Source organism: Suricata suricatta, chromosome 16, assembly GCF_006229205.1.
Source record: "Suricata suricatta isolate VVHF042 chromosome 16, meerkat_22Aug2017_6uvM2_HiC, whole genome shotgun sequence".
NCBI lineage: Eukaryota > Metazoa > Chordata > Mammalia > Carnivora > Herpestidae > Suricata > Suricata suricatta.
The window spans coordinates 56,597,965-56,617,092 of record NC_043715.1 but is presented as its reverse complement, the minus strand read 5'-3'; the positions used below and the strand labels follow the sequence as shown (position 1 = coordinate 56,617,092).

At 60.0% G+C, this 19,128-nt stretch overlaps 2 protein-coding genes and 1 long non-coding RNA gene across 3 annotated transcripts in view; 2 read left to right on the top strand and 1 right to left on the bottom strand.

The window, feature by feature from the left end:
- SHISA7 (shisa family member 7) overlaps nucleotides 1-190 on the top strand; it is a gene marked incomplete at its 5' end in the record, with an annotated part of 6,402 nt that extends 6,212 nt beyond the window's left edge. The window contains 1 exon segment of the mRNA XM_029924399.1: nucleotides 1-190. This exon segment is cut by the window's left edge and continues 100 nt beyond it. Coding sequence (XP_029780259.1) covers nucleotides 1-190 — 190 coding nt within the window.
- Nucleotides 191-13,078: 12,888 nt separating this feature from the next.
- LOC115280112 lies at nucleotides 13,079-14,377 on the bottom strand. Its single transcript, XR_003903651.1, has 2 exons — nucleotides 13,600-14,377; nucleotides 13,079-13,310 (listed from the first exon to the last, which is right to left on the bottom strand). It is a non-coding gene; the product is annotated as an uncharacterized LOC115280112 (long non-coding RNA).
- A 631-nt stretch (nucleotides 14,378-15,008) lies between these two features.
- UBE2S (ubiquitin conjugating enzyme E2 S) overlaps nucleotides 15,009-19,128 on the top strand; it is a 4,511-nt gene continuing 391 nt past the window's right edge. The window contains exons 1-4 of the mRNA XM_029924787.1: nucleotides 15,009-15,229; nucleotides 15,849-15,996; nucleotides 17,168-17,358; nucleotides 18,990-19,126. Coding sequence (XP_029780647.1) covers nucleotides 15,227-15,229; nucleotides 15,849-15,996; nucleotides 17,168-17,358; nucleotides 18,990-19,126 — 479 coding nt within the window. The 5' untranslated portion in view covers nucleotides 15,009-15,226. The remainder of the gene's footprint in view (nucleotides 15,230-15,848; nucleotides 15,997-17,167; nucleotides 17,359-18,989; nucleotides 19,127-19,128) is intronic.

The following is a 19,128-nucleotide window of genomic DNA, read 5'->3' as shown; positions in this document are numbered from 1 at the left end:
GCACCACCACCACGCGCTGCACGGCTCGCCGCAGCCCGCCTGGCTGTCGGACGCCGGCGGGGGAGGGGGCACGCTGGCGCGCAGGCCGCCCTTCCAGCGCCAGGGCACGCTGGAGCAGCTGCAGTTCATCCCCGGCCACCACCTGCCGCAGCACCTGCGCACCGCCAGCAAGAACGAGGTGACTGTCTGAGGCCAGGCCCGGAGGGCTTGGGGGCTGCGGCCTCGCGGGGGGGCCCCGTGCCAGCCTGGATCCCTCAACACACTCCAGGGGCCTGGGACGCAGGGCCGGCCTGTGGCCAGGGGGCTGCCTCCGAGGACACCGCTTTGGATGAAATCGTCACCGGAGACACAACCTCCTTCTGGGATGGCCCGGTATATAAGATCCCTCCTCCTATGTCACTGTTTGAGACAAGGCCTCTTTCCCATGACGTTATCACAGAGGGAGAGCCCTGCCTGTCAGGTCATCACTAGTGAAAATGTCTGTGTTCTGTGATGTCATCACAGGGACAAAACCTCCTCCCCATTAATCCGGCACAGAGGAATCTGCCGGCCCGAGGTCCACACTAGCGGCCGAGTCTACGTTCCCTGAGGTCATCACAGACCTTCCTGTGATGTCACAGCAGAGCCAATGCCTTGTCCTATGACATCATTCCCTAGAGACAAAGATTCCTCCCTGTGAATGTCAGTGCAGAGACAAGCCTCACCCTTATGAGGTCATCTCCCGCACCAGAAGGCCTCTTTTGACATCATCATCGCCAGGAAAATATTTTCCTTCGTAGAAGATGCCTCTGCCTGTGATGTTGTCACTACGGGCGAAGCCATCTTCCTGGGACACACTGCGGGGGGAAATGCCTTGCCAGCGGTGTCCTTGCTGTCCATAGGACCTGTCCACAACATCGTCACAGGGGCCCTGCCTTCTTCCTGTGATGCCATGTCCAGAGAAGGTGCCTTGCCCCGATATTGCCCCCGGGACCATGCCTCCTCCCGAGATGCCATCGCCGGGGATGACGGCCCGCTCTGGGGGCGCTCGGGGAGGAGGCCCCTCTGTGGAATCCCCCTGGCTCTGCCTGCTCGAGGCGATGCTGAATGACCCCCGCCCTGCTCCTGCCCTGCCAGGACCCATGACAAGCCCGGGGCACCGGAGCAAGCACCCTGAGCTGGACCGTCTGAAGGAGTTGCTGCTGCAGAGACAACCCCATCCCGAGGCGACAGCCTGACTGCAGGCCGTAGGCAGAGGGCCCCCACTGAGGCCCCGTCCCGCTGTCCTGATGACGTCACCACAGACACTGCCTGCTCTGGGGGGCCATCATCTGTGACGGTGTCACCAGAGTTTCTGCCTTGTCCTGCCGTGACTTCCCTCGGTCACTCCTTCCCCTGCCACCAAGGACATGCCCTGCAGGATCTCCACCAGACCCTCCCCTGTGCAGTGATGTCACCTCCTATGTGACTCCTCGAGGACAAGACTCCCAAGGAGGCCACTCCAGCCCACCAGGCTCCCCGAGTCCTGGGACGCATGGTGGCCCCAGACAAGAGACCGCGTCGCATCTGCCAACAAGCTCCTGGGTTCCTGTTGGGGGTGAGGTGGGGTGGGGCTGGTTGGCGTGTGCCCACCACTGATTTTGCTGATGGCATCGTCAGTGCCATAAGACTCCCACCACTCGTGACGGCATGGTCCCTGGGGTCAAATGCTAGCCGTGCCTGATGATGACAGCATGTCCCAGGACCACTGCGACCTGTGGGTCTTCCTCTCCCAGGATCTACCACGACCACTGTATCATCGTCTTCTAGGACCCGTCACAACACATGATGTCATTACCTTCCAGAATCCTCAGTGGCTGATGGTAACATCCTCTACCAGGACCCACTAGCACTGATGTTGCCACCATTTCCCATAGTCCCCGACAATTGTGGTGTCATCACTTCCTAGGACCATGAAAGCCAATGCTGGCCTCACCTCCCAGAATCCATTTCACCCACGATGCCATCACCTCCCAGGATCCACTCCAACCATGATGCCATCACCTCCCAGGATCCATGAGACCTAATGGGGTCATTGTCTCCCAGGATCCACCAGACCCATAGCGTCATCATCTCCTAGGACCCATGACACCCAAATATGCCATCATTTACAGGACCCATTTCAGCCATGTGTCACCATCTTCCAAGGTCCGTCATCTTGAGGGCCAAGTACTATAATAGCTGTATTTCAGTTGTTTTCGGGGGTTCCCTGGCACCAGAATTGTTCCCTTAAGGTGAACCAGCACAATAATATGCCATTTTCCCATTCCCTCAAAAATGGAATAAGGTGGGGACCCCTCGAATGACATCATCCTTACGCTGCCCCTTCTTAAGGATGTCACTGCCTCCCCTCTGACTTGAGCTGATGCCTGCATCAACCCCACCACAGACCTGGTCTTGGCCAGACCCCATCACCCCTCTGGTGAGGGCATCCGGGCTCCCCTGGATAACTCACAGCCCTTCACCCAGCCATCTGATCGGTGTGACAGGGTCAACTCAGACACCTTTTATCACCAGGGAGTGGGGGGGAGGGGTGCTTTACAGTCCTCAGGTGACATCACTGCCCGTTACCTGGACCCCCGCCCGAAAGAGCACTCCACCGGCTTGGGCCAGACTCTCCTCAGAGAGCCCATGGGCTGGACGGCAGCTGCTGGCCCCCGGGGCCTCCGGCCCTGTCTTCTGCTGGCCCGGTGGCAGGGAGGGCCCACGTGGAGGGCCGCAGCCACTGATGGCGCCATGGCGGGGGTGGTGCTCTGGACCATCTCAAGATGGCGGAGAAGCGGCGTTCTCCCTCTCCCCTCACACACCAGGGAGCCTCCAGGGATTTGGGGGACTCCTCAACACCCAGTGAACAATCTGCCCCAGGTCCCTTTGTATATAGCCATGTTGCGGGGGACGGCCATTCCCCCACTCTTAAAGGGCTACACACCCCCTCCCCAGCCCCCAAGGCAAGGCGAGGGGGCCCCCTCTCCCTCCTCTGGGCCGTCCCTCTCCCTCCCTGTCTCCCCCCAAATATTGGCACCTCAGCTCATCCCTTCCTGCCAGGAGCCTGGGGCAGAGGCCTGGCCCTCAGCTCCCACTACACAGGGGAATTGGGGAGCCACCCCGATCTACTTGGGCCCCCATGCCAGTTTTCGACTCCATGCTTCGGGCTGCTCCTCGGGGTTCTTCTGATCCCCCCTAGGGCCTCCCCACACCCAGCGCCCCTCAGGCAGACTGTGACTCCCCAGAAAGGAGGCAGCTTGAGCGCCTGCCAACCTGCAAACCCTCTGCTCACCGTCCCCACCGAGCACTCAGCTTTCTCCAGCCCCCAGATTTTGGGGGTTTGGGGTCTTTCAGCTTTTGTACGCGCCCCCCACACACACCTCAACTTGCTCTCTCCTGGCCTGGGTTCCAGGACTCTAGTCCCTCACTCCCACTCACTCTGCCACAGGCGGCCTGACCTTGGGGCCTTGACCTCTTATCTCAAATAAGCCATAGTGGGGAGAGGTCTCAAGGGAGTGAGGAAGCAGGCTCGTCCTGCCGGACCCCCCTCGATGCTTCCTTCCGGAGCCTCTTCCGCCCCGGTAATTGCGCATGCGCGCACACTCACACACGTTCCACCTCCCCGCTTGTGGTGGGGGGGTAGAGGTAGGGGTGCAGAGAGAAGACAAACAGTTCTGGACCAGAAGACTGTCCACAGCTTCTTTATCCCCGCCCCTCCCGTGCTCTGCACCAGACTCTTCCCCCCCCCCCACCCCAGTTCCTTGGTGAGGACCGCGGTGGAGTGGCAACTTGGTATTTTTTGGAATAAACAGATGTTTCCTGAGCCCAGGTCTCAAGGTTTACTGTTGAGAAGAAATGGGTGTCCACCTCTGCGTTTGTGTCACTGAGGAGGCCCCTGCATGGCCGAGGCGTGGGCAGGCATCTGAGAGTCCACACAGGTGGTCAGGGCTGCCCCCCTGAGTCTGTCCCCAAGCAAGGAGTCTGGTGTGGGAGGGGCCCGTATGGCACCTTTAAAAGTCCTCGGTTTCTTCCAAAGAGTCCCTTCCCTCTGTGCATTTAACCATGTGTTTGCACCTCCTTCGGTCTGAGGTCTTCGGCTGCATGTGGCCGAAGCGGGGTGCTCTGTGCTCTATTGGTTTCCTGGGGCCTCTGGACGGAGCAGCTTCCACGGAAATGTGCCACCCTCAGCTCTGCAGGCTGGAGGTCTGTGAGCAAAATGTGGCCGTGTTGGCTCCTTCGGAGGCCGAGCAGAACCAGTGCCGGGTGCTCTCCTAGCTTTCGGCGGCCTGCTGGCAACGGCGGGCACTCAGCTACATACACATTACCTCCCTCTGCACTTTCCATCTCTGGGTACACACTTCCACATTTTCTAAGGACGGCCAGTCATGTTGGACTAGTGCCCATCCTCAGTGGCTTCTTCTAAATCCGCTCATCTGCAAAGACCCACATTGACAGGTCTTGGAGATTAGGAAGGACTTCCAAGTCTATTTTGGCGGGGGGGGGGGGGGGGGGGGGGGGAGACACAATTCAAGCCATAACAGGGGTGTTGCTTGGCACAGTTCATTCAAATACCAGGTTTTGTGAAAACAAGGAAGCATTTCCCCCCAGTGCATTAAGATATTTGCATAATGATGACTGGAGGTGACCGTAAGCCACACTGGGGAGAGGAGGTGCCTCCTAGGCTTTAAGAACTTTAGGACACCTGTCCCCTAGGGGCACCCAGTGTTTGTTCACCAACTGTCAACTTCCATCTTGCATTAAAGTCTGGCTCATTTGCACACCCTTCTGGCGGTGGACTGTGTGCGCAATGCATTTCAGTGTTGACTTTATCTCAAAGACAACCCTTCCTGGGGAGCCTGGCTGCCTCAGCCAGTGGAGTGTGTGACACTTGATCTCAGGGTTTTGAGTCTGAGCCCCGCGTTGGGTGCAGAGATTTCTTAAAAATAAAATCTTTTCTTAAGAAGGAAAAGAAAATCCCTTCCTCTCTGGTGCATTTAATTGTTTCCCAAATTTTAGCATTTATGTTTTAAGAGACAGAGTGTGAGTGGGGGAGGGCCAGACAGAGAGGGAGACAGAATCTGAAGCAGGCCCCAGGCTCGGAGCTGTCAGCACAGAGGCTGACGTGGGGCTCGGACTCACAAACTGCGAGATCATGACCTGAGTCGAAGAGGGACGTTTAACGGACTGAGCCACCCAGGCGCCCCTGTTTCCCAAATTTTAGATTTTACACTATTATTAGGGTTCTCCAGAAAAATGGAGCCCATAAGATTGTATGTGTGTAGATTCCTTTTAAAAACTCCTTGATGTGATTATGGAGGTTGGCAAATCCAAAGACAGTAAGGCAGGTCAAGAAGCTGGAAACTCAGGCAGGCTTTCCATGTTACAGCCTTAAGACAAAATTCCTTCTTCTCTGACTTAAGTCTTTGGTCTTTTGATCTTCACATGATAGGACGAGGCCCAGTATGTGATCTTGAAGTCAACGGATAACAGACATTAATCACACATACAAAATACCTCCCAGCAACACCTGGACTGGGGTTTGACCGACAAGTGGGAACGGTAGGCTGGCAAAGTGGACACGTGAAACCTAACCACCACACCCTCCTCGTGGGGAAGCGCTCACTCCTAGCTTGCTCTTGTGTGATCCACTTTTGTGATCCAGTGTGATCTGCTTTTGAGAAAGCCTCATCCCCTTCCACGAGGTTAAGTGGCGGCCACTGGCCGGAGCTGCCCTGCTCAGGCCGACGCGTCTGGCTGTACATTAGTGGGAGGGGCCACGCGTGGTTCGTCCAAGTACTGGCATTACGTTCCTTTGTTAAGTGTCTCAGCCGATGAACGCAAGGGTTGTGTGCATGTTCTCAGAAAGCACCTCTTTTCATTGGCATCTTTGTCTCCAGAAAACTTGGGGTGGGGGTGACCGTGCAGTGCATCTTCCTATGGGTTCCCTGAGCACACAGGAATCCTCCTCGTAGGGACACGGGAGGATGGTCCTCCCCTGTCCCCTTGAGGTCAGATGTACCCACGTGATGTGCTGCAAGTGGGAGAAGTACCTTTCCAGGTAAAAGCTTCTTTTTTTAAAAAATATTTTTAATGTTTATTTATTTTTGAGACAGAGACAGAGTGTGAACAAGGGAGAGGCAGAAAGAGAGGGAGACATAGAATCAGAAACAGGCTCCAGGCTCTAAGCTGTCAGCACAGAACCTGACACAGGGCTCGAACCCACGAACTGTGAGATCATGCCCTGAGCCGAAGTCGGCCGCTCCATCGACTGAGCCCCCAGGTGCCCCTCCAGGTAGAAGCTTCTGAGAGCCCGTGTGCGGACAGATCCCCGTGCACGTCCTGTCTTCACTGGCGACATTTTGGCCTGCGCCCAGACAGACCAGCCAGGGCCCCAGGATAAGGGCGATGCCAAACAGGGGCGTGAGCCAGCCTCGATGGGCACGCGGCGTGAGCGGGAGTAAGCCCTGCGCCTTTGACACCGGGGGCCCCGGGGCCACGTGTCACTGAGACGCGGTGTGTTGTCCTGGCTGACACAGGTTGTGGAGCCGGAGTGGGGAATGGGCACCTGGAGGCTTTCTGGCACACACTCTCCTGTGCTTCTGAATCTTCGTGTTGGCGCGGTGCCCCACGCAGGGCTCCAACTCACCGACCGCGAGAGCATGCCCTGAGCTGAAATCAAGAGTTGGACGCTCACCTGACTGAACCACCAGGTGCCCCTGAAATCAAGGGTAAATGTAAATGTAAAGGGCTTTGACTGGCATTCCCCTCGCTGAGCGTGTGCCCAGGCGGGACTGCGAGACGGGAGACCCCAGTCTCATTCCTGAGCTGTGATGCCAGGGCTTAAAGGCACGAAGTTTTCATTCGACGCGGCCTCTGCGTGCCAGCCGCCTGCCTCACGCGTGTTCCACCGAGAGAAGCACCACCTGATGCTCACACACCGTGCCTCGGACGGCCGAGTCCAGGCTGAGGTTTGGCGTGAGCGTTTCTGCCTTCGTGGCCTCCCACTTGCACAGTCGCAACTCCACTGTGTCAATAAACTCGGCTCCTACGAGGCTACTGTTAACCTGTGTGACAGGGTCTGCGAGCTTCTGAAACCCACTCCAGACCCGTGTAACTGCCCCGTCGTTTTCTTCTCCAGACGTGTGTGGGCACGGGCCGCACCCATCGTGCCCGTCTGCCGCTAAGGGGCACAGCGGAGGACAAGGAGGCCTCCGACACGCCGCAGCATGGACCGGAACCAGTACCGCACAGTGATGAGGCCCATGTTCCCGTTTCACCGGCGGTCCCAGCCCCTTCCGAGCAAGTTCTTCCCAGTCCCCGCTGCCCGGGGACGAGGTACTGCATCTGGCTGTCACGTCTCCTGAGGCTCCTCTAGTTCAGTCCGTGCCCTTTTTCAGGCTGTGGCTGCCTTTCTGGAGTCCAGGACGGCTCCTTCGCAGAATGTCCCTGCACCCAGGCCAAGCTCTCGTCCTGACCGGGTCCGGGCTGGGCGCGTCCAGTGATGCCGACCTCTCGGCCCGTCACTGCGGGGACAGCCTGGGCTCGCCACCAGCTGGGGCTGCTGCTGTCAGCCTGGCCCCTGTCGCTGGGGCAGGCAGGAGGGGCTGTTTCCCCGTGGCATGCAGGAGTCCCGCCTGAGGGCCCTTGGACTGGTTCCTCCTCAGACCTGCACCTGCTGCCTCAAACCTCCTGGGTGATCCTCTTGCTGGAATCAGTTATTGCCGTGGCGGCTGCCAAACGATAGCTCACTAATCTCGCCATGGCTCTGGCATTTATTAGTTAGCGTTCGCACACCATCTTTCCAAGGAGGAGGGCCCAGTGCTCCCGCAGACCCTGGGGACACCGCCAATCCCGGTGACAGGGAGGAGGGCCCAGTGCTCCCGCAGACCCTGGGGACACCACCGATCCCGGTGACAGAGAGGAGGGCCCAGTGTCCCCGCAGACCCTGGGAGACACCGCCGATCCCGGTGACAGGGAGGAGGGCCCAGTGTCCCCGCAGACCCTGGGGACACCACCGATCCTGGTGATGACAGGGAGGAGGGTCCAGTGTCCCTGCAGACCCTGGAAGACACCGCCGATCCCAACGACAGGGAGGAGGGCCCAGAGTCCCCCCAGACCCTGGGAGACACCGCCGATCCCGACGACAGGGAGGAGGGTCCAGTGTCCCCCCAGGCCCTGGGAGACACCGCCGATCCCGGTGACAGGGAGGAGGGTCCAGTGTCCCCGCAGACCCTGGGGACACCACTGATCCCGACGACAGAATCACCACGACCCTCAGTGGCGCGTGGGAGCGACACGCTCCCGTCCCTACCGACACGATGTCTGGGTCTCCCCCTTTTCCATCACTGGAAACAACACCTCGAGGAACATCCCTTGCAAACCACTTGGTGGCTTCACTCCCTGTCTCCTGGGAGGAGCCCCCGGGACGAATGTCGAGCTGGACCGGTGTGTCATCTGCAGATCTGCTGCTCACACGTCTCGAAAGCCCTGCGGGTCCGTGTCGGTGACAGCGGCTCTCGGCGGCGCCCTTACCAGCCCGGGTCACTTCCTGCTTCCTCCGGGTGTGCGGCGGAGGGACCGGTTTTAAAGCCACGAAAGGGGCCCCTGCTGCGAGAGAGTGTGTTTTTCAGCAACACGAGGTCTGCGCTGCTTTCTAGGGTTTCTAGAGCCGGGACGGAGCCAGCGATGCATTTCAGGAGCACTCCATCACTAGAGGGAGTACCTGGTCCGTTCGGGGCATCTTCACCAATCGGCGAGGGTCCCTCCCAGCCAGGAGAGCTCTAACTCCTGCTCCCGGGACACAAAGGAACGCGGTCCTGTTAGTCACCTACGGGGGCGCCCGTGGTGGCGCTGGCTGCGCTTACAGACTGGAAGCCCACCAGGGGCAGGGGGCCGCAGAAATGAAGATGGAGGCGTTTATGCGGGAAAAGATGCTCAGCCACGCTGGGAGGAAAGGACACAACGCGCATGAAAGAGAAGGGGCCTCTGTCAGCCGGCTGCCGGCATGGACTTTGAAGATGGCTGATATTCAGGCTCAGCTGGTACGCTGGCCACCCCCCTGCCGAAAGTCCCCTCCCCCAGCGTCCCCGATACCCTGTACCCTGCTCTGACTTCTCCGGTAATTAAGACTTCATACCACCAGCCTTCCTGACACACTAGCCTGAGACTTCCCCAGTTCTAGCACCCGACGTCCCCTGCCTTGCGCAGGCCAGGACAGTGGGCACCCCGGGGCTTGTGCTCGGCGTTTACCATCTATCTCCCCGCTACGGTGCAAGCCCCAGGAAGGCAGGGTTTTGTTTCCTGTCCTGCTCACAGATCTATCCAAAGCACCTAGAACAGCACTTGGCAAACAGATGGTGAAGAAAAGAAAAGGAAAAAAAGACAAAAAAGAGGGGCGCCAGGGTGGCTCAGTCGGTTAAGCGTCCGGCTTCCGGCTTTGGCTCAGGTCATGATCTCACAATTCGTAGGTTCGAGCCCTGCGTCGGGTTCTGTGCTGACAGCTCAGAGCCTGGAGCCTGCTTCAGATCCTGTCTCCCTCTCTCTTTGACCCTCCCCTGCTCGTGCTGTCTCTCTCTGTCTCTCAAAAAAAAAATAGTAAAAAAGAAACAAAAAGGAAAGGGAGGGGAAGGGAAGGGGAAGGGAAGAGAGGGAAAGGAGAGGGGAAGGGGAGGAGGGAGGGGGAGGGGAGAGGAAGGGAGGGGAAGGAGAAGGGGAGGGGAGGGAAGGGGAAGGTGAAGGAGAAGGGGAGGGGAAGAAGGGGAAGGGGAGGGGAAGGGGAATGGGAAGGGAAGGGAAGAAACAAAACAGCACTTGCTGGGGAGCCTGCGCGGTCTGGTCAGTTGAGCGTCCAACTCTGGCTCAGGTCATGATCTCATCATGGTTCATGAGTTTGAGCCTTGTATTGGGCTCAGAGCCTGGAGCCTGCTTCAGATTGTGTCTGCCTCTCTCTTTGCCCCTCCCGAGCTCTGGGTCAGGTCCTGATGATGGTGGGGATCCAGACAAGGGCCACTTCTCAGAGTTTCTCCCACAGGGAAGCTCACAATGGGGCCCAGAGGTCAATGCCCACGTGTGCAGCCCGCAGCCACGGACTGGACCAGGAGTAAACGCCCACGGGTGGGAGAGCGCCCACGGGTCGAGGAGTGCTAGAAACCACAGGTGCGCTTCCCAGGGGGCAGTGCGGGGCAGCCAGGCTTGCATACCCAGCCCCCAGGGCGAGTGTGGGGCCACCTGCACACAGACACACAGAGCTGGGCACGGGGGTTCCAGGAGGTCTCTGGAGCCCCTGGGGTGCCGACAGGGGCAGCCCAGGGGCTGTGAGTGTGGGGGGAGGAGGGCACGAGCTGCACTTCCCATGTCCCCCCTGCAGTGGCCACGCGAATTCCCCCCAAGAACCTACTCTCATAATATAATACAAACAAAGAGGAGAAACGAAGATGGATTTGTGAGGCTAGAATTCAGGCTGATGGGACACGGAGAGGTTTCTGGGTCGGGGCGTCTGGGTGGCCCAGTCAGTTGAGCGTCCGACTTTGGCTCAAGTCGGGATCGCAGGGTTTGTGAGCTCGAGCCCCACGTTGGGCTCTGTGCTGACAGCTCGGAGTTGGCTTCGGATCCTCTGTCCCCCTCTCCCTGCCCCTCCCTCGCACCCTCCTGCTCTCTCAAAAATAAAATAAAACATTAAAAAAAGAGTAAGTTTGCGGGTCACCAGTATTTAGCGAAGGGAAGGCATCCTATGCCCACCCCTCCCCAGTCTCCCAAACTGACTCGGGGCCATCGCTAGGCCACCTCCGGACTCGTTCTCAAACCTCCTTCGCTCCAGGTGCCACGGCCACCGCTCTAGCTTCTTTCCCTGAGCGCGAGGCGTCGGAGCTTCCATGGCGGGGCACGTCCAGGAATCTGTTCTCTCTGTGGCCAGAGAACAGGCCCCCGCATGGGAGCGCCCCGGCTGGGGTGGCCACTCCTCAGCGGGTGGGCATCGGGTGAGTCATCGACTAGCATGCCGCCTGGAACGGCTGGGTTCGACTTTTTGTGCAAACGCACGGTTTCGTTTCCCTGGAGCGATAACCAGAGTCTCCGGGTCACGCGGAAGCTGTGTCCACATTTGGGGGACAGCCAGGAGGTCTTCCAAAGCAGTGCCGCCATTTTTTATTCCCACTGGCCACGTGTAAGAGTTCTGACTTCTGGGGTGCCTGGGTGGCTTGGTCAGTGGAGTGTCCAACTCTTTTTTTTTTCCAACTTTCTTTAAATGGTTATTTATTTATTTTTTAATGTTTTATTTATTTTTGATACAGAGAGAGACACAGCATGAGAGGGGGAGGGGCAGAGAGAGAAGGAGACACAGAACCGGAAGCAGGCTCCAGGCTCTGAGCTAGCTGTCAGCACAGAGCCCGACGCGGGGCTCCAACCCACGAACGTGAGATCTGACCTGAGCCGAAGTCGGAGGCTTAACCGACTGAGCCACCCAGGCGCCCCTGGTTATTTATTTTTGAAAGAGAAACAAAGTGTGAGCAGGGGAGGGGCAGAGAAAGAAGGAGACACAGAATCCAAAGCAGGCTCCCGGCTCTGAGCGGTCAGCACAGTCTGACACGGGCCTCGAACCCATGAACTGTGAGATCAGGCACCCTGAGTGTCCCACTCTCGACCTCGACTCAGGTCATGATCTCACAGTTCGAGGGTTCAAGCCCCACACTGGGCTCTGTGCTGACAGTGCAGAGCCTGCTTGGGGTTCTCTCTCCCCCTCTCTGCTCCTCCCTGGCTTGTACTCTCTCTCCCTCTCTCAAGATGAATAAACACTAAAAAAAAAAAAAAAAGCGTTCCAGCCTCTCCACTTGCTACCGTCTGACTCTCCCGTAACTGCCACCCCGGGTGTGGAGTCGGGTCTCACTGTGCTTCGGGTTTGCACTTCCCTAGTGGCTAATGCCGTTGAGTATTTTGTCACATACTTATTGGCCATTTACAGACCATCTCCCTGCCACCACCGTCCCTTCTTGGCATCCCTGGCAGGGAGAGGGCTTTTCTTTGGTCTTTTCTCCACCCAGCAGTCAAGTGACCTGCAAACACCTGGGTCAGACCAGAGACCTGCTCTGCTCCAAACCCTGCAGCGACTCCCTGCTCCCTCAGAGGAAAGGGCAGAGTTCCAACCATGGGTCGGAGACCCCTGGCCTAACACACAGCCCCCTTCCAGCCACACTGGCCCCTGCAGTTCCTCAGAGGTCCCCACTGCCACCTGGAGTGCTCTTCCTCTGATAAGCCTATAGCTCACTTCTTGCCTTTCTTGCAACCTGGGTTCAAATGGCACCTGCTTGGGGAGGCCTACCCTGGCCGCTGGGCTCAACACTCTCGTGACCTGGTGCCCCAAGCCCCTCCCTGCCCTCCTTTGTCCACGTTCCTACATACTCCAAGTTTTACGAATGTGTTGGACTGTTACATGTCTGCCTTGGCTTGCCACGGTAAGCCCTACTTGGATAGAGATCTTTGTCCGTTTCCCTAGGTACCCTGGGCACCCAGAGTGGTGCCCGCACACAGTAGGTGTTCAGCAAATACCTGCTGAGTGAATGAACACCTCTGAGCTGTCAGGCACCCTGCTAGGGGCTGAGGAAGAGTCCCTGCCCTCCTGGACTCCTCTAACCATAGGTGACAGTGGTAAATGTGTCCTAAGGGATCAGGAAATGACAAATTCCACCAGAACGGGATCAAAGAGGGTGGAGTGAGCGAGTGTGACAGTGGGAAGCTTTCCAGGCACAGGGGACCCACACCCAAATGTTCTCAGGGGAGACAGCTTGGCGGACACCCGGGGACCAACAGAAAGGCAGCCCAGGGAGGGCTTCGGAGACAGGGTGCTGACGGCAGCTTGGGGTTTAGTCAAAATGTAGCCGGGCAGAGGGCTCCTGCGAAGTTTCCAGCAGGGACGGTGCATGTTGGGATCACGATTCCAGGGGGAGTAAACGAGGACCTACCCAAGGGCCACTCGGCCGCCACCTGCTCTTGTAACCAAAGCCTAAGAGGAACTGACCCCCCCTCCTTCTTCACGTCGGCTCGGCTACTAAAGCAGGGCTGAGCGGCGGGGTGGGACACAGACCGAGGTCCACAGAGCTGAAAGCCTTTATTTTACAGAAACGGTCTGTCGACCCCAATTTTAAGGTGACCCCCAGAGGTAGGCGACCCCCCCTCCTGACGCCGACGGCCACAAACCTGCTCAGCACCGCCATCGTGCCCACCTCCATGCTACCATCACCTCCTTGTCCCACTCTCTGTTCTCATCTGGACGTCAGGTGCGGTCACGTTCTGTTCAGAGCCTCCAGGGGCTCCTCCTTGATTGAAAGAAAGAACACACTGTTCTGCTCACCACGGCCTGGACCGGAGACCTGGCTCTTCCCTTCCCTTGCTCAAGGTCCCCCTCCCTCCTCCCCCGCCAGCCTTCCTCCCCTGCTCTTGATCACAGCACACTAGATACTTGCTTGCTTGCCGGGCTCCCCCAGGACAGTGGAAGCCCCGCGAGACCAGGGGGTTTGTCCTTTGTTACCCTCTGCCTATTCCAAAAGCATCCTTCCCAGACATCACAGATGCTCCCTTCCAGGGCCGAGTCCTAATGCTACCCACCAGACAGGGTGGCCGCTGCAATGGACCGAGGATGGCGTGTGTGCTGCATCATGACCACCACAATCGGCACGGTTGTGTCTTTCGGATGCATCCTTGCAGCAGGACTGGACTTGGCTACATACCGCCTGGGCCTTGTCTCTGCTGGGGGTTGGGAGGGGGCAGGCGAGAGGCCCCCCACCCGAGCCCTTGCTTCCCTCAGTGTCCTTGTGCACCCCTCGGGCCAGAATCCCCGGCAACCCGCTGGCTGAGCCTGAGGGTCAGGTGGGGTTCGCCAGGGCGTGGCGGGACCTTCAAGGGTGCCGCTTACGACCACAACTGTGGGGCCCCTGCTGCAGGAGCTCGGGCCTCATGCACGAGGGAAGCGGTGTAGGGTTGAGGCGGAGGCGGGCGCCCAGGACACGGGGAGAACAAGGGGACACCGCGCCCTGGCGCGGGGCTGCAGGGTGGCGGGGCCTGTCGGGGACAGGAGGACACCGCCGCGGGGCTGCAGGGTGGAGACCGACGACCACTGGAGGGCAGGGCCCGACCTCCTTCCCGAGCATCCCGAGGGAGCCCAGCGCCCGCTTCCAGCGTACGGAAACAAATCCGACGTCGTGATTGCCGCCTCGACAGGGTCACAGGCCACAGGGGGCCAAGCCCTCAAAAGGCGGCGCGGCCTGCTCCTGCCCCGCCCGCGACACACGACGCGGGTCACGGGGCAGTGCCCGCACAAAATGGCGCCTCGCAGAAAAATGCAGCCGACTCCCAGGGCCCATCCCCACCACGGGCTCAGGAGCGGGCGCGGGCGGCCCCTCACACTGCATTTGCATATACAAAACCAGCGAACTTCGTTGGCTACGAGCGGCTGGGCCCGAGCTGGAAAAGGCCCCTATTGGTTACTCTCCACTCCTTCCCGCCCCCTGGCACCGCCTTCTCCATCAAGGACTGGCGGTAGGAGCCTCGTGACGCCATTCCATGATTACGTGTCCCCATTGGCCAGTAAGCCTTCCGTCATCCGTTTAAACCCCCCAGAGTCCCGCCCTCCCATGCCCCGCCCCAGCTTCTCGGCCGACCGTTACTCGCGTGCGCGATTTCCTGGGCGTCAGGGCACGCGCGCGTACGCCGGGCCGAGGAGGCGTCTCATTCAAACGGCCCAATCAGCGGTCGCGTTGCCCCTCTCTTCCTTTCCTTCTCCACTCTACCGCCTCAGAGCCCCCATTCTCCGGGAACCCCATTACGACCCCCGGGCGTCCCCATTGGCCGTCCCGCCACGCGCCCCTTTCCCCAACTTCTCCTGCTTCTGCCCGCCGCTTGCGGGAAGAGGACGAGCGCCTCCATAGCCGAAGACTTTGCGCGGTGACGTCACGGGTCGAGGCGCGGCGCTCTAGGGCCGCGAGGGAGGTGTGGCCTACGGGCGGCTATAAAAGGGCGGCGGTGCGCGCGCGACCGGCTCAGTGCGGCTGGGCGCTCGGGCAGCAGGAGTTCTAGACGCGTTTCGCAGCGGGCGTCGGAGGCAGCGGGGATTGGAGCGGGGCCGCCGGGGCCTTTCCAGGGCCGCAGCGGCAGCAGTTGGGCCCCCCGCCCCAGCCGGAGGCCCGAGGAACGCAGGAAGGGGGCCGGGGGGACCCGCCCCCGGCCGGCCACAGTCATGGTGAGCGCGGAGGGCAGGCCCGGGAGGGGCGGTCAGGGCCCCCCCTGGAGGAAGAGGCGGGGTCCCAGGAGCCCCTCGCGGACTGCCTTGGGGGATCGGGGGGGCCCGCCTGGGGTCCCGGGCCTGGGATGTGCCCGTGGGCCCTGCTGGAGGCGGGGCAGGAGCGGAGCCTGGGCGGCCCGCAGGTTCCCCGGAGGGGAAGGCCCGGCTGAGTCCCGGAGAGGGCTCTGGGGCTTTGTGGCTCGCCCGTGGGTGTTCCGGGAGCAAGGACGCTCCGCCTCCCTCTCCAGGCCCGAGCTGGGGTTTCGAAGAGGGTTTCAACAAGGTTAGGTAGGGAAGGGGACCAGGGTAGGCCTCCCGCGTACCCCGAATCATTGGGGACCATGCCTGACCGTGAGCAAGAATTCGGGGCTTCTTGGGAAGGCGGAACCATCCACAAGCCCCTTGGAAGGCCCGTCCCCATTTCTAGTGGAGGTCAGCTTTGGATGGCCATCTGAAGCATACGGGGGGTGGGGGTGGGGGTCTGGGACTGCGGGATGACACCAGGGTGGCCACTGCATCCTTAGATCCAGGAGGCCCCAACTCCGCCAGCTACTCACTCCTTCTCCTCTGTGCCCAGAACTCCAATGTGGAGAACCTGCCCCCCCACATCATTCGCCTGGTGTATAAGGAGGTAACCACGCTGACTGCTGACCCACCTGATGGCATCAAGGTCTTTCCCAACGAGGAGGACCTCACTGACCTGCAGGTCACCATCGAGGGCCCTGGTGAGTGTGGGCAGGGGTGTGCTTGTGGATCCCTCCTCTTTAGTACAAGACCGGGTTAGAAAGAAGGACAAATTCCACATGACTGCACTTGTATGTGGCATCTAGGAAAAAGGCGAACAAACCAAAAAAGCAGAACTAGAACAATAGGAAGCTCCAGTTATGAGTTGGACTTTGCAGGTGATGGGGACGCAGTGATGGGCCACAGAGTCCGCTCTTAGTCTCGGTGCTCACAGCTTGCAGCACGAACAGCCACTAACTGTGTGGATGTTTGCTGCGAGGTGGTAAGAAAACGCTGGGCCCCGAGAGAGTATTTAATGGGGCTTTAGCAGGGCTTGTCAGGTGGGGGGCTCTCTGGGGCCTGGAGGCTGGGCCAGATGACCGCAGACTCCTTGCTGTCATGTCCGGGACCGACAGGGCAGGGCAGCAGCCTGATGCGGCCTTGGGGGAGGGAGCGGGGGGGGGGGGGGGAACTGGGAGATTATGTGCGGTCGTTTAACTGTGCGGTGATTTAGCGTGCCGTCTGTACAGCGTGAGCCCAGGTTTCGAGAGCACACGGGGAAGGACCAGGTCAGGCGTGGGACAGTGGCGACAGGGTCGGGGAAGACTTCTGAGTGATTCACGCAGTGACTCCCTGATAGGCCAGGTCCTGAGGCAGGCGCTGTGGGTGCTTTGTAGTGACCGAGAGAGGAGACCGAAGCTTGAAGGGAGAGGAAGCCGCTGGTGGATTTAAAGCAGATGTGGTGGCTGCAGTGTTCCTTTGGCAGGGAGGGGGCGGTCAGGAAACCATTAACCGCTGGCATGGGGAGAGGGGGTCAGATGCCGGCTACCACTGGGGGGTGTGGGGATTGGGGCATGAGGAACAGCAGTGGGTCCGGAACCGCTCGCTCTGGTGTGTGGGACAAGAGCACCGGGCGGCCGAGGCCACTCACTGAGACGGCGGGCGGACCTGGAGTTGACGGAACAGCCCATGGTTGCCGGGAAGACCGGTGGGTGGAAGCGTCTGCCCTTGCGAAGGGGACAGGAGGCTGCGGGGGGCGGCTGCCAGTGCGGGGAGCCCAGCCCCGTGCTGCTCTCACGAAGGCCTCAGGCTGGCGGGGGAGGCGGCAGGGCTCTTGGCTCACAGCCAGACTGGACACTGAGCGTCCTGACCCGGCCCCCTCCCGCGCTCCAGAGGGGACCCCTTACGCCGGAGGCCTGTTCCGCATGAAGCTCCTGCTGGGGAAGGACTTTCCCGCCTCCCCGCCCAAGGGTTACTTCCTGACCAAGATTTTCCACCCCAACGTGGGCGCCAACGGGGAGATCTGCGTCAACGTGCTCAAGAGGGACTGGACAGCGGAGCTGGGCATCCGGCATGTGCTGCTGGTGAGTTCCGCAGGGGGGCCTGGGGCGGGCTGCCTCCTGGACATCCCTGTGGTGCGTGGGCCATGGTGCGTTCTTCCTTTTTTAAAATAAACTCTGAAGTTGTTGGGGGCTTCTGTGTAAGAATCTGGGTTTCGAGCTGGAAAGTTCTGGAAGGCTAGGCAGCGTCTGACCCACTGTACAACCCCGTGGTTGTACAGATTGTGCCCTGCTGGGTGTGCCTCTGCTGTGGAACACGCGACGGGTCTGTGTCGTGGACGCCTGGCATGGGGGAGGCGGGTTCAAGCTAAAATTTACAGAATGAAATCCCGCCTCCTAGACCCGTACAGTTCAGTGGTTACCCGGGAGGCACAAAACCTGTGCCCTTTCCCAGCCAGGAGTGACTTGGCTCCACTAGGGACGCTGTGTTCCGGGGACTTCTTACTTGTCGCATTTAGCGGGGGAGACCAGGCGCTCGTGCGCTCTGTGGCCTCGCAGCGTGGACCACGGATGGCCCGCATGGAGACACCCATGTCTCCAGGCCACTAAGGCATTTAAGTCCCCTACTGCCTCCCCAGCCCACTCAACGCTTAAGAAAGGTATCTGAGGGGCACCTGGCTGGCTCAGTCATCGGGAGTTCAAGCCTCATGTTGGGCGTGGAGCCTACTTTAAAAAAACAAGAGGTTTTTTTTTGAAAATGGAATTGCTGAGAAGCCCCGGGGCAGATGGTAGGGGATGGGGAAACGGAGTGTCCTGCAGGGCACTTGGGGGAAGGATGGAGCTCTAAGGTAAACAGGCTTTCTCCTCCTCTCCCTGGAGTTCCGCTGCAGCTGCCAGGGACGCTGGAGATGAGCCCACAGAGTGACTGTGTCCCCGATGATCCCTAGGAGCCTGGGTCTGGGCTCAGCCACACCGGAGCCGCCTGTGGTTGTGGGGTCAGAGCTTAGAATTTGGGTGTGGTCCTGGGTCCCTGCTCAGCATCAGTGGTGCTTGCCCGGCCACCTGCTTTTTGCGCGTCCCAGCACCCAGGGGAGCACCCGGTCTCATTCTCGTTTGCAGGCGAGAAAGATCAGGTCACCTGCTTGAGGCAGGTTGGGGGCATCGCAGGTCCCCTCTCATGGTGGCTGAATGGGGAGGTGGGACAGACCCCACCGCAGCTGGTCCCACCCCCCACCCCCACCAGCGCTGCCAGCCACCCTTTCACGGAGCCCAAGCACTTCGGCTTCAGTGTACCCCTCAGTTACAGGGGACCCATGAAGGGGTATTGGGATCGGCTCCCTTCCTACGCCTCCCTCTGGATGCCCCTTGCAGGCCAGGCCCTCTTTATTTACACCCTGGTGCCTTTCTTGGGTCCAGCCGCCCACCGGGGTCGGGCTCTCACTTGGGATGTCTGGTACATCGGGGACAGCCCTGGTCGTTGGTGTCCTGCTGTATGTTGTGGAGAGCTAGCAGGCCCGGGGCAAGTTCCTAAATTGTCCCCTCTGCTTCCCGAGTGACCTCGGGCAAGTCCCTTCCCTCCTCAGTGCCGGCCTTAATCCCAGAGGACACGGGTGCGAGCTGGGCCAGCGTCTAAGTGGGGGACGGCGTCAGGAACGGGGAGCAGCCAGCTGGAGGCCGTGAGGCCCAGCCCCCTGACCTCGGCCCTCTGCCCACAGACCATCAAGTGCCTGCTGATCCACCCCAACCCCGAGTCCGCCCTCAACGAGGAGGCCGGCCGCCTGCTCCTGGAGAACTACGAGGGGTACGCGGCCCGCGCCCGCCTGCTCACGGAGATCCACGGCGGCGCCGGCGGGC